General features: G+C 45.5%; 1 protein-coding gene across 1 annotated transcript in view; it reads left to right on the top strand.

Annotated features, from left to right (window-relative positions):
- glis3 (GLIS family zinc finger 3) overlaps positions 1-14,950 on the top strand; it is an 896,860-nt gene that overhangs the window by 561,733 nt on the left and 320,177 nt on the right. The window contains exons 5-6 of the mRNA XM_072516903.1: positions 9,304-9,465; positions 12,899-13,009. Coding sequence (XP_072373004.1) covers positions 9,304-9,465; positions 12,899-13,009 — 273 coding nt within the window. The remainder of the gene's footprint in view (positions 1-9,303; positions 9,466-12,898; positions 13,010-14,950) is intronic.

Genomic DNA, 14,950 nt, shown 5'->3' with positions numbered 1-14,950 from the left:
TGAAGTAGATCATGGGTGTTATCCTTGGTCTCCTCATCATATTTACCCCTCAGTAAAATCACATAAAGCAAATTATTTGGTCATCATCTCATTGCTATTTATGGGAGTATGGTGAATGCAAATTAGCTGCTGCATTTCCTACATTACAACAGTGACTATACTTGGACAGTACGGAGTTGATTTTCAGCCCGCATTAGCCATCAGTGAGAACAGCGACGCAGCTGGAAAATCCTGCGAGAATCGGAAAACACTATTCTTGCTAGTGGATCGTGTTTTCCAATTTTCCACAACCCCCACCGGTGACATAACGAGTCTCACCCCCAGCAAAGGTGGGAATCTCATTTAAATACATTTTAATATACTTAAAGTGTAGGGGGTTAGGGGAGGTGAGAGCCCCGATGCTTGTGGGTAGGATCCTCCATGTCTGGAGAGGTTGGGGGTGGAGGGTGGGGGGGGGGGAGAGAGAGGGGTGTCTGGGGAGAGTTTATTGGTTGTGCTGAACAGGGCGCCCTTCTGTAGAGGTGGCCTCACCGGTTCTATCGGGCCCCATCCCCCCCACAGTGACGGCGTAAACCACATCCCCTGAATTTGTTTTCCCAGAGTGGCTCAAGATCGGGACTAAAAATGCAGCTGGAGAGCTACATACCGCGGCGGTATTTACTGACCACCCCGCAGTGGAGGTGGCCAGCCAGCGGGATCTACCAGTCTGCCATTATCAACAGGACTTCACTTTGACTGCGCCCCTCATCGCCAGGAAATCCGTGTGCCGGCGTGGGGCCGGAATTTCCCGTAGGCGTGAACAACCGATAAATCCTGACCCGGATTTCAGTCAGAGCCTGACACTCTGAAAGAATATGGGAACATTCTGCCCTATATCATTGACTGTAAAGTGCTTTGAAAGATTTAGTGTTCGTAAAACGTGCTGTAAATGCAAGTCTTTTATTTTATGTGTCTTAGCAAAATGAACACACTTACAAATTAAAATGATCCTAAAGGGCAAAGGAAAGAATTCATAGCTTTGACTTCAAATCCTTTAAATTTCCAGAATCTGCATTTTAGAAATCTGTGGCAATAACTCCAGCTGCAGTACCCCAACCATGCAACTTAACCTAGCCATGGAGTAAAGATTGGCATTGCTGGTCTTGTGCTCTCAATCATGGCTGATGTGGAACTCAGACAAAAAATGGCAAGTTTCTCCTTTGAACTCCTGTCCACCACAGACAGCTTACTAATATAATTACAAATGTGTTGGTGACTGAGTGATTAAACTGTGGCAAGCCTATAACTGTAGTGATGAAAAGAATAATAAATTGCAATCTAACTTGTAACCTTCAAAGTTGGTGGAGGAAAAATATGAAACTGTGACTTATTTCTCTAGTTTTGCAAGTGTTAGTCTAATGTTGAATTGCAAAACACTTCATCTTTCCAAGTTTGTTCATGTATGTAATTAAGTTGTCAGACACTTTAATACAGTCTCGGGTATAAAGTTGCCTGTCAAGCTATATAGACTGCATCTCTCATTGACCTGTGTCTAATAATAGGGCTGTGTGGGACTTTGACTGATGGAATTGCCCGACTTTGTACTTTCTGCTTCTAATTGAAGTCAAATGGTATAGAATAGGTCTACTTGACATACAATCCTTCATGTTTTCAGTTTCACTGACATCAGAGACAGTGCTGAAACCTGATCCGAAGAATATCAATGCTGTTAGCCTTTAAACAATGAATACACATAAAGCAAGGGCAGCAAAATAGCATATTAATAAGATGAATTGGGATCATGTGTGATTGTTGATTGGACATTTAACATGTGACATGTGAAATGAATCCCACTCCACATTGGTTGCCTGATGAAATAACCACTTTTTTTAACCTAATGGTGAAGATTGTCAATAAAAATTGAAGATTGATTACCCTAAAAGTTCACATAGATATGATAACTTATGGGTCAGAAATGTTTAATCAAAAGGTAATTCTTGATAGTCATTCAAGTTAAATATTTCACAATAGTTTCAGTTTACAGTTACAGCAGTAGCACTCGTCAGTCAAAAGGTTATTTCTTGAAGCCCATTGTAGAGGCTTGAGCACAGACCCCAGGCTGCTACTTAGGGTGCACTGCACCACTGGAGGTTTTATCTTCCAGATAAGAAGTTAAACCAAGGCTCCATCTGCCATCTCAGATGGACATCAAACTTCCCACGGCACTATCTGAAAATAGAGTGGTGGAGTTATTCTGATGTTGTGGGCAACATTCACCATTCAGCCAACATAACTGATGTCAATGACCTGACTATTGTTCCATTACCATTTGAGAAACCTTGCTGTGAAGCATTTGGATGCTGTCTTTCCTAATGTTACAGTAGTGGTTATATTTCAAAAGTACTTCACTGCCTATGAAATATTTCTGAGATATATTGATGGCATGAGTAAGGTGCAAATTCTTTCTTTTGAATTGGCCTTTCCCTGTTCCTATGGCATCAATATCATGAAATCTCTCTCTTTAATATGTTAACTCAAGGGGCGCGATCCTACAGCCATGCTGCGACGGAAAAGCAACTCGCCATGGCCCAGCGTGGCCGTAGAAAGCTGGGAGACCCCGCTCCCGGGATCTAACCTTCTCGCAACGCCTCGCAAGATTCAACGCAATCTCATGAGATGTTGCGATATGAATCCCGCCCACAATGGGCAGGATCACTTTTTAACAAATCTACATATTAGAGCAAGCCAGTAAGCCTCATTCTAATGTGCAGATTCCCGAGGTAACTGAGGCCTTGGGATTCAGCCCCTTCACCTCAGAGACCTCAGGCGAGCACCGTTCAGCACCAGTCCCCACAAACAGGGACCAGATGGCAAGGCACTCGTGATGGTCTCCCAGGGGATTGGAGGCCCCCAGCGCATTGCCCTTTGGGCAGGGTGGTGCCCTGGCACTCTGGAAATGGCAGCCTGGCAGTGCCACCTGGGAACTTGACAGTTCCACCTGGGTGACAGCCTGACACTGCCAAAGTTCCCAGGTGGCACTACCAGCTCACATGGGCACTGCCATTGGGAGTGTGCATGTGATCGGGCCTGGGTTGCCTGTCGTGGGTGTTGGGGGGTGCAAGGGGTGGGCCGGGGGGACCCTCCCATATTGTGTGGGGGCGGGAGTACCCTCCCATATTGTGTTTGGGCTGGGAGGGAGGTCAGGGATTGTCTCAGGGGCCTCAGGAATCGGGATGCCAATGCAAAATGGCGTCCCGATTGCTCGCTACGATGGGGCGCTCCGCTCTCCGAAACTGTAAAAAATGGGGCTATGTGTGACCTCTGTCATGCGTTCTCCGTTCAGGCCCTTTATTCAACACGAGTCACGTTGAATAGCCATGTGTTTCACGGCACTGCGAATGCTGGGAAACATGCGGCGAAACGTGCTCGCTATGAGACTTTGTTCCCTTTACTCTGTTCAGGCCTTGCATAATAATCACATTTCACCAAGGTTACATTGTGGGAATTAAGATGTATTTTTCCTCCCTTTCCCTTTATTCCCATGTCACATTCCCCAGTTGACAGGTCGAGTAGTCAAAACAGCCGTGCACTTTTACCAATACCAGACTGGAATGATCACCAGAATGTCCTTAGCAGAAACCCAGGAAAGGTTCTCTTATTCATTTCCGCTGTGTGAATGCTATGCTGTGAAGAAGTAATTGATCTCTGTGTGTCTCATCCTATGATAACACTATAGAGGTTAGTCCATATGACTCATAAGGACCCGAAACGTTAACTCTATTTCTCTCTCCACAGATGGTGCCAGACCTGATGAATTTATCCAGCATTTTCTGATTTTTTTTCATATTCCCAGCAGCTGTAAGATTTTGCTATTATTTGAGAGTTTTGGCAATATGATATTCACAGTATTGCTGTAGAACCAGGAGGAGCAAGCACGCATGGTTTCAAATTAAGTGAAAATCAGAAAACTTATTACTTCTTCAGGAACCAACCATTGTTCCATTGAAGGACTGCTGATTATAAATGGGGAGATGGTGGCATATCGGTAATGTCGCTAGTTTTGTAGTCCAAAGGCCCAGACTAATATTCTAGGGGCATAGGTTCAATTTCTACAATGGCAGTGGAATTTACATTTCATTATTAGATCTCGTATTGAAATCTCGTCTCAGTAATGGTGCTTGTCAAACTAATATCAATTGTCGTAAAAGCTCATATCGTTCATTAATGCCCTTTCAGAAATGGAATCTGCTTTCTTTATCCAGTCTTGCTTACCAGTAACTCCAGACCTACAACAATGTGTTTGACTCTTAAATGCCCTCTGAAATGGCCTAGCAAGCCACTCACAAAATGCAGTGAAGGGGGTGCCGCCATACTGACGGGGATGGTTGGGGTACCCCAATGCCGACGGGGGGGGGGGGGATGGTCGAGTCAGATCACCCTGATGCTTGTATGGTGTGGGAGGGTGTCCCCCAATCTTTGAGTGGTAAGGGGCTGTAGTAACTCCATGTGCAAGGGTCAGGGGGTGTTCCCAGAGCTGCCAATTAATGACAAGAGGCAAGCTTGCCATCCAATTAAGGTGGGCAAGCTGTTTCTCAACAGTGAAGTACCAGTCAGAGCTATTGCAGCTTGAAAGGAGCAGGAGGAAGTAAGAGAGAGGGTGCTTCAAAATGGAGAAAACCCTCCACTGCAGTACCCACCCAGACCAGTGTGTGTGTATTCCATCGTACTCCTGGGCCGGGATTCTCCGAGCCCGCGGCAGGTCGGAGAATCGCTGTTGACATCGAAAATTCCCACCGTGCCGCTCCGACGCCGGGACTCGATTCTCCGGCGACCGTAGAATCGGCGGTAGTCACGGGAGCGCGGTTGACATGGCGCCGGTCGGGGGCCGTTGAAAGAGGCCCCTGCGGTGATTCTCCGCGGTAGATCGGCTGAGTTCCCACCGAGTTCTGCCGACGTGGTTCCCCTATTGGACCACCCGGCAGGAGCTCGGACCCGCGGAGTTACTGAGTGCAGAGACCTTCCACGAGGGCACTGTCATGGTTGAGTATGTAACTGGCAAAGGCATGGATGAGGGTTTCAGCAGCATTGGCTGAGGCATTGGCAGAATTGAATGATGTTACAGTGGTGGAAGCAGGTTGATTTTGTATAGTGGATGTGTGATTGGAAGTTCAGCTTGAGGTTGAACAGGATGCCAAGGTTGTTATTGGCCTGTTCACCTTTGGACATTGACCAAGGAAAAGGATGGAATTGATTACAATTGTATGGAGTTTGTGACAGGGGTAAAAGACAATGGCTTTGGTCTTCCCAATGTTTCCATTGCTGAGACAATTGGAGCTCATTAATAATTAGAAGCTAAACGATCAACGTGACAACAGGGAGCAAGTAGGAGGAGTTGCGAAAGGTGGTGGAAAGGTAGAGTGAATATCATTAACATGCATGTGGAAATTGATTCCCTTTTTGTGCACGATGCTATTAATTTTTTTTAAAAACGCATTTTATTCTAAACATGTATCAAAGTAGGTTACAGCAAATAAACAACCCGGGAAACATACTTACCAACAATCAGCTATATAGTTTGTACATATTTTTCTCCTTTTTCACCCCCCCCCCATCTCCCCATCACCCAGCCCCCCCCGCCCCCCCCCCCCCCCCCCCCCCCACCCCCCTGCTACGGACAGCTCTTCAAACACGGTCACAAACATCCCCCACCTTTTCTCAAACTCCCCTGCTGAGCCCCTTAATCCATACTTTATCTTCTCCAAGCGCAGGAAGTCATACAGGTCACCCTACCATGCTGCTACCCCTGGTGGCGATGCCGACCACCACTCCAGCAAAATTCATCGCCGTGCAATCAGAGAGGTGAAGGCCAAGATATCGGCCTTCTTCCTCTCCATGAGCTCCGGCTTCTCTGAAACCCGAAATATCGCCACCAAAGGGTCCAAGTCCACCTCCTCCTCGACTATCCTGGCTAAGACCGCAAACACTCCTGCCCAGAATCTTCCCAATTTTTTGCAACCCCAAAACATGTGCGCGTGTTTTGCTGGCCCCCGCTCACACCTCTCACACTCATCTTCTACCCCCTGAAAGAACCCACTCATTCTCACCCGAATCATATGCACCCTGTGCACCACCTTAAACTGTATCAGGCTCATCCGTGCACAAGAGGAGGTTCTGTTTACCCTTCGCAGTGCCTCACTCCATACTCCCCAATTGATCTCCATTCCCAACTCCGCTTCCCATTTCTACTTGATCTTCACCACCCGCTTGCCTCCTTGCTCCCCCAGCCACTTAGATATATCCCCAATTCTTCCCTCCCCTTCCACATCCGGAAGCAGCAGTCACTCCAGCAAGGTGTATCCCGGCAATCTAGGGAACCCCTTCCAGACCTTTCGTGCAAAGTCCCTAACCTGTAGATACCTGAACTCACTACCCCTCAGCAGCTCTACCCTCTCCCTGAGCTCCTCCAGACTGGTGAACCCTTCCTCCAAATACAAATCCCTCACCTTGAACAGACCCACTTCCCTCACCTCCTGTATACACTATCCATCCCCCCCGGCTCAAACCAATGATTCTCGCACAGCGGCGTTAGCACCAACATCCCTTCCACCCTAAAATGGCATGATGCTACTAATGTGCGACATGTAGAGGGAGAAGACTTAACTACAACACTGATTTTTATACCAAACAGAAAAGATTGGCAGATAATGGGCAGATAGACAGATTTTTGGTCTCAAAGGAAATTAAGGAATATGGGGAGCAGGCAGGAAAATGGAGTTGAAGTCCAAGATTAGCCATGATAGTATTGAATGGTAGAGCAGGCTTGACAGATCATAAGGTTTACTCCTGCTCCCATTTCTTCCGTTCCTGTAGGCCGGATTTTCACGACCAAGATGGAAACATCCCCAATTCAACAGACTCGCCTTGGTATAAAGTGCTCCTTTACATGTTATTTTCTGTCTGGGGAGGCAGGGGCAGATTAGAGTCAGACTTGCCGCCCCCAGAAGGAGATCAGGAATGGCCACTGGGGCAGCCAAGCTGGTTAAAATGAATGCCTTGGTTCTCTGGACTTTGTCCCCATTGTCTAGTTATATTTTAGGCTCTCCAGCCCTCACCTCTCACATCCCATCAGCTTCCCCAGTCACACCCACACCCCCTCCAAGCCCCCATGCCAGCTTAATGCCAACTCATTTCCCATAAAGCTTGTCTAAAAGGATTATGTTAATGAGTTTGTTGTCACAGGTGCAGAGCACTGTTGAATTTGCTTGATTGAAATCTCTATGAGGTTACAAGTTATTTTTATGTGATTTCTTTTGTCAATGTCTCAATGTTTTTTTGCTCAAGGTTATGTGGTGTCAAGTGCTTAAAGCTTCTGTTATTGAAACTTTAATGTTTTGTTTGATTGACACTTTTATAGGGTTGTCGGAACTGCAGGGTTTTTTTTCAAAATAAAATGAATGAACGATTTCTCCTAAACAGGTTCACACATGCCATTGTTACTATACGGTTCATTAGTTCTGCTAGCATGAACAGTATGAGGGGCAATTGTGGGTGGGGAGTGGCATGAACAACGCAAATGGGAGCAGACGTAGGCCATTCAGGCTCTTGAGTCTGCTCTGCCATTCAATGAGATCATGGTTGATCTTCAACCTTAATTGCAATTCCCACAGTATCCTCATATCCCTTGATACCTGTAACATCTAGAAATCTATTATACGTGTGTATGTGTGTGTGTCTATGTGTGTGTGTGAGTCTGTGTGTGTGTGAGGTTATGGTGGTGGTTTCGGTGGTGGTGGTGGTCTTTGTCTTGGATGTTCCTTTGAATAAATATGTTAAGTAAATACTGGCTCTCGATCCCTTCTTTGCTCAGTGAATGAGCAGTGAGTAACAAAGCAGGGTTGACTCCACAAAATTTGCAGGGGGTTACGAGATGCCAACAATTGCAATGGAGCCAGCTAGACCGGGAGAGCGAGGAGTGGGCTCACTATTTGCACTCTTATCCTGCATGACTGAAAAATTGTAGGTGTGAAGAATGGAGGCTGGATCCTGCCCACCATCGTTAATGACATCAGGCTCCTTCTGACTGCAATGATTCTATTCTGTAAATGCCTCCCTTGTACCTCAAACCTCAATAAATTATTTGGCATTTTTTATCAACTATTTACTGTGATGGTCACAGCAGAGCACTTTATAGCATGCCCTGTTGGACGTTTCCCTCAGTATTCAGCTTGTTCCTTGGGGTGTTTTATGATATTAAAGGTGCTACATAAATGCAATTATTGTTGAAAAGTATTTGTACTGAAAATTGCTAAAAATGCAAGCTGATAACTGCAGCAAGTGCAACAGGGCACCTTGGACTTTGGTGGGTGATCGAACCGCGGGCTTGATTCAACTAAACGGGAACAAAGTCCCATAGCAAGCAGGTTTAACCATGTTTTCCCGGCACTCGCAGCGCTGAGCAATGAATGGCTATACATGCCACTTGTATTGAATGAGGGGCCTCAGTGGGGAACGCGCAGCCGAGGCCCCACATAGCCCCGTTATCTACACCGAGGGTCTCCACTTGCCGGAAATCCTCAGTGTAGCGACAGATTGGCACATAATTTTTAAATGGCGTCCCGATCTCCGAAGCCCCAATGTGACCCTCAACCCCTACTGAGCTCCAGCACACTATTGGAGGGTCCCTCCTCCCGCCCCCCCCCCCCCCCCCCCACCACCACCACCCCCTGCACCCCACAACACCTGCGCAGGGCACTCTGGCCCAATTGGCAGCACACAAAATTGCCAGCTTGGCACCTAGGCAGTACCAACCTGGCACCCTGACAATGCCGTTGTCAGCTGGCAGTGCCAAGATGATCAGGTGACATCTTGCCCAGGGATCCGGCTTGCGGTGCTCTACCCTTATGAGGTGGGTTGCAGGGACTCGATGAGTGAGGGATTTGGGAAGGTCCGGAGGCCACGGTGGGGGCTCCAGAGATCAGGGCACTAAGTGTGGCTTCGGTGGGGCATTCCTCACCGAGACCCAACAATGAAGCAGAGTCCCGTTCAATAGCGGGGTTGTTCTCAGTGCTACAAATGCCGGGAAACACCCAACGAAATGTGCTCAAAAAGGGACTCTGTTTCATTCCCATTAAATCACAGCTACAATGTCAGATATTGGAAATGCACAGCAAGACAGCCACTGTCCAAAAGGAAAAGATAGGGGGTTAATGTCTTGAATGTAACCCATCATCAAAAGTGGACATCTGCAGAACACTGGCATTTCCTAATAGAAATTTGTATAAAAGCCTTCCGTCTAACAATAGTTTCTCACATCTTTTCCTGTAGTTTGAAGGCTGTAATAAGGCTTTCTCAAGACTGGAAAATCTCAAGATTCATCTTCGAAGTCACACAGGGGAAAAACCTTACCTTTGTCAGCATCCAGGATGCCAAAAAGCTTTTAGCAACTCAAGTGACCGTGCCAAGCACCAGAGAACACATCTAGACACAGTAAGAGTCTCTAATTCAGACATCAGTGCTCTATTATTAAGAAATAAAAGCTTTTAAACGTAATGGTAAATGTTGCAATCTTTACAAAAATAATCCTGTTATCATATTTCTCGTTGTGCCTCAATTTATTTTTTAACTTCTTCATAATCATAATTTGATATCTAAAATACAGCAGTTCTAACACATGAAAGTCCCTGCAAAAATGCTTTCATGCTATTTAATATTTTGTTAAACATTACTTGGGCGATAATTTTAAGACAATATAATATACAGCACATCAGCTATTTAGTCTTATTCGCTGCTACAAATACCCTAAATAACTGGTAACAGTTAATTGTTTTCATCTGTTATTATGTGAGTTCTAACTTATTTAATTAAATATTTAAACTCGTTTAGCTTTTAGCTTTTCATGTGGTTGAATACCTTAATTGAATTTTCTCTCTCATCCCATTCAGCCCTTGCTGGAGAAGAGATTAGTTGGGAGTGCAGCAGACACACACTGCTATTTTAAAATCAATGAGTGAATGTGCGTGGTTAATTCAGTTGGCTAGGTAGTGAGCATGTGGATCAGAATAATGCCAACAGCATGGATTGGATTCCCATTCTGCCTGGGGTAGACTGACGACCTGTCCTCTCACCTTTCCCCGCAGAGTGTTAGGCAATGGCAAACCACTACTGACAAAACCAGGCAAGAAAACAGCTTAAATGGAGTGTCCGTAGACAATGAGCCAAGGACCTGCCTTTGGACAGAGCACTCATGAAATGGAATAGAAATACATGTCTTCAAATAGTATTATGCAGAATACGAAAAAATGTTCCAATCGTTCATTCCCGTATGTCAACAACAGTAATTTCTAGACAATTTCCAAATGTAACAGAGCACAACACAGAGCTTGAGCCGTCCTTGGGCTTGTGAAAGGGTTGAAAGATCCAGAAAAATGAAGATGTGCTCGGATTATCAGAGTCCGATTCTTTGCTCATAGTGAAATTCCTGTACTTTACTACTAATAATAGTAATCTTTATTGTCACAAGTAGGCTTACATTAACACTGCAATGAAGTTACTGTGAAAAGCCCCTAGTCGCCACATTCCGGCACCTGTTCGGGTAGACGGAGGGAGAATTCAGAATGTCCAATTCACCTAACAGCACATCTTTCAGGATTTGTGGGAGGAAACCCACGCAGACACAGGGAGAACGTGCAGACTCCACACAGACAATGATCCAAGCCGGGAATCGAACCTGGGACCCTGGCGCTGTGAAGCAACAGTGCTAACCACTGTGCTACCGTGCCACCCATATTACTTATTTGCTAATGTAACCTATTGAGGTTTGGGAGCACAATCTCCAACGCAGTTCAGAATTTTACACAGCTCTGTCATATTATGTTGCATTAATGTTAATTATTTTTGCTCCAGCAATATTCAAGAATACAGGAATCCATAAAGACTTTTAGCTAACCTGGTTGAATCTCATTATTCAAGGCTAGGAGCATAACCTGTACTTACTATTTGCACTTCCCACATCCAGTATAGATCAGTGTACAATATGGACACCTATTTCATTTTTTTGTTGGCTTCACTGACAGACTAAATATGTGAAAAAATTGTAAAAGCTTGAAAGTACAACAAAGCTAAGGTGATTGTTCAGTTGTTGCTGGCTGTCAGAAGAATTAACTGTTGAAATAGATAGAAATTACAACACACAAATCGGCCAGTTTACCCCCTGTATGATCATCGAGCCCTAATTACATGTAACCATCCTATTCCCATTTTCTTCATCTCTCTGTCCAATCTAATCTTGGCTATTGACATTTGTTCTGTCTCAACCACTAACTGGGGAACTGAATTCCTCAGCCTCACAATTCTCTATGTAAAGAAGTGTCTCTCGGGCTTTATTCTGAAACACCTCTAAATCCACATTTAATCTTATATCTAAGACCCTTAGTTATTGATCTCTTAACTACTGGAAACAATTCTACTTCTACTGATATTTTCCAATGCTTTCATGATTTTAAACAGCTCTACCATATCATCCCTTAAACTGCATTGTTCTAACAAGCAAAGCCCAAGTTTGTTGAGTCATTCTCCATAGAACTACATTCCTGGAATTATTTACAATTGGTTGTATTTGGACCTAATTCTGGACCCCATACTTTAGAAAGAATGTCAAGACCTTGGAGAGGGCGCAATGTAGATTTACCGGAATGATACCAGGGATGAGGGAGTTGAGTATGCGGAGAGACTCAAGAAGCTGGAAATGTTCTCCTTAGAGCAAAGGGAGTTAAGGGTGGATGTAATAGAGGTGTTGGGTTTAGATAAATAAGACAAAACTATTGTTCAGTTGTTGCTAGAGGCACAGACCTGTACAAATTGATAAAGGAGCTGAGGTGGGGAGGTGTGAGAGGAGCGCGAGGGGAGACGCATACAATTTTTAAAATGGAGCATGTTGTTAAGATCTGGAAAATTTGATACTAACGTTCAAAAGGGAATTGAACATATATTTGAAAATGAAGAATTTGCAAAGTTTTAGGGAAAGAACAGGAGAATGCGAATAATTGGATACCTCTTGCAAGGAACTGGCACATTTATGGTAGGCCAAATGGCCTCCTTCTGTGTTGTGGGATTCTCAGGAGTTACTCTCCTCTCTAAATTAACTCATGGTAACTATACTAGCTCATTAAGTTAGTCTCCTCTTGAAGTAATAGCTCGTAGATAGCACTTTTCCAGACAGTTACCTCCCTTTAAATTGTTCCTATGTCAGATGACAACTATATTAGTTAATGAACTAAATTATATTGCTTGGGAAAGCATGACCAACATTCTAAACCCTCTGAGTTTGTCGGGACTAATTTCTTATTTCTACCTTTGTTTTCTGTCTTTCCTAGCAGATTATATTTTCTCTCATAGCGATCAGATACTGTTACATGGACCTTTCTGCTGTTTTTTGAGCTGAAACCCTAAATGCTTTCTCTTGCTAATCGTTTCTGACTATGCTGCAGTCTCAGGGGCTGAAATAATTGTAAGTATATAATTACAATAATCACAGAAGTCGGCTGCAAGCTTTCACTGAAAAATAAATTAAATTCACAAAGATGGTAAAAGGTACAAAAGAAGAGAATGTTGTCAAATTTTAATAGCAAGTTTGCTTTGGTGGGGAATGCATGTCAGTCTGTGCAATGGTTCGCATGCAACCCTATGAAGCGTGTTGTTAAATTTACTCACAATTGGGAACCGGGTGTTTCTCAGTAACCTTTGACTTATACTTGAGCTCTTCCGTGCCTGGCTCCAATGTACGCATGATCCAGGTGAAGTTAATTTATTTGAGATCTGACTGGTGGACAGTGCAACAGAATGCTCCCGACCAGCTCTTGATTAGACTCCTCAACCATCCTTCACTGTACTAAAGCCAGTGATGTTTTCTCTCTTTGTTTAGAAGCCGTATGCATGTCAGATCCCAGGCTGCACTAAGCGGTACACCGACCCAAGCTCTCTCAGAAAGCACGTGAAGGCACATTCCACAAAAGAACAGCAGGCTAGAAAAAAGGTGAGTAAATTCAGGAGGATTGAAGAAATTATTGTGATGGAACGGGAGCAACAAAGAATATTGATTCTCCTGTTGTAGTGGAAGTATCGTTATTATTTCACGTTTAACGATGCTTTTGTCGCAAGATGCAAATCCTCAGTTTTGTGGTTGTTCAGGAACACAATGCAGACACAACTCTTGCTATATTTGAAAATATGAGATACCATACTGATCTAGTAGGCTTATTTTATTATTTAAGTTAGCAGATAATTTTTCCATAATTGCTAGTTTAGTCATAGAAATGAGATAGATGAACAGATTTCTAATTCAGCGTTACTGAATGCTTAGCAATGTAGGGCTATAAATTTCTCTATGGCTCTGACTGAGAAAACTAATCTTATCTGATGTCCTGTGACTACCTTAACCTGAAATGACTAGAATATAGATTCTCAATCGTGAGGAGTAATGTGCAAGATTCTGAAAATGTAATTGTAAGACTGCAGGTCTATGAATAAATTGATGAGCATACTCCGCAATGTGAACTTGAATCAGGCAGCCTACAGGGGTCTAACTACAATCCTTTGTCCATGCCAGATCAAAGTATCGAAGCCAGGGCTGTGAAAGAATGGTACAATTGGGCCTGAAATTTCACCCCTGGATCGGTAAAATTCCCGGCTCTGCAAACACAAATTGGGAGAAACTTGCCCGGATGATCAGGTCTTTGTTCCAGATTGGCTGGCGTTAACAGGAGCTATGGCTGCTGCCCAGAAAAACAGTTCAGAAACAGCGCATGAGTTGTTGGTTACAGAGGCAGGCTGAGTGAATGGCCAGCGTCAGTGATCCGGCACTGTGTCCCATCTGTAAAAAAACCCAGGAAAACTAAAAACAGTCCTCAGCCTTCACCTTGCCACACACTCCCCATACTCCATCCATACCAACCATGCCACGGCATGCCCTCCACCCACCATCCATGGCCATCCCATAACCTCTATCACCCCTCATGGTTCATCACACTCCCCATGCCAACCTATGCCACTTCCTCAACTCCCATGCCCCTTTACAACCCCTATGCCAACCCATGCCCCTACACACCACACTTTGCCCTTACACCCTCCATGCAAACTCACTCAATATCCACTATGAGCAGACCTCAGGGTCCATGTTGAGAGCAAAAAAAAAAGTTCTAAGCGTCTGTTGTTGAATTCCTTTAATAAAAAGCACTCTCATTGATAAAAACCCATTCACTGCATTAAAATTCCTTAAACTACTAAATCCCTTCACAACAACAAACATTTATATTCACAGCACCACATCACAGACCTTGGGTGGGATTCTCCGACCCCACGCTGGGTCGGAGAATCACCGGGGACTGGCGTGAATCCCGCCCCTGCCGTGTCCCAAAGTCTCCGCCACCAGAGATTCAGCGGGGGTGGGAATCGCGCCACGCTGGTCGGCAGGGGCGGGAATCATGCCGCGCCAGTCGGCGGGCCCACCTCCGCCGATTCTCCGGCCCGTGATGGGCCAAAGTCCCACTGCTGGAATGCCTGTCCCGCCAGCGTGGATTAAACCACCTTTTGAATGGCGGACAAGGTGGCACGGCAGGCTCCGGGGTCCTGGGGGGGGCGCAGGGCGATCTGGCCCCGGTGGGTGCTCCCACGGTGGCCTGGCCCACGATCGGGGCCCACCGATCCGCGGGTGGGCCTGTGCCGTGGGGGCACTCTTTTTCTTCCGCCTTCGCCATGGTCTTCACTATGTCAGAGGCGGAAGAGACCCCCTCCCCTGCGCATGCGCGGGGATGACGTCAGCAGCTGCTGACGCTCCCGCGCATGCGTCACCCGGTGAAGACCTTTCGGCCCCGGCTGGCATGGCGCCAAAGGCCTTTCCCGCCAGCCGGTGGAATGCAAACCACTCCGGCGCGGGCCTAGCCCCTCAAGGTGAGGACTTGGCCCCTAAAAGTGCGGA

This window comes from Scyliorhinus torazame, chromosome 9 (genome assembly GCF_047496885.1).
Source record: "Scyliorhinus torazame isolate Kashiwa2021f chromosome 9, sScyTor2.1, whole genome shotgun sequence".
Lineage (NCBI taxonomy): Eukaryota > Metazoa > Chordata > Chondrichthyes > Carcharhiniformes > Scyliorhinidae > Scyliorhinus > Scyliorhinus torazame.
This window is presented reverse-complemented; position numbering and strand designations above follow the sequence as displayed.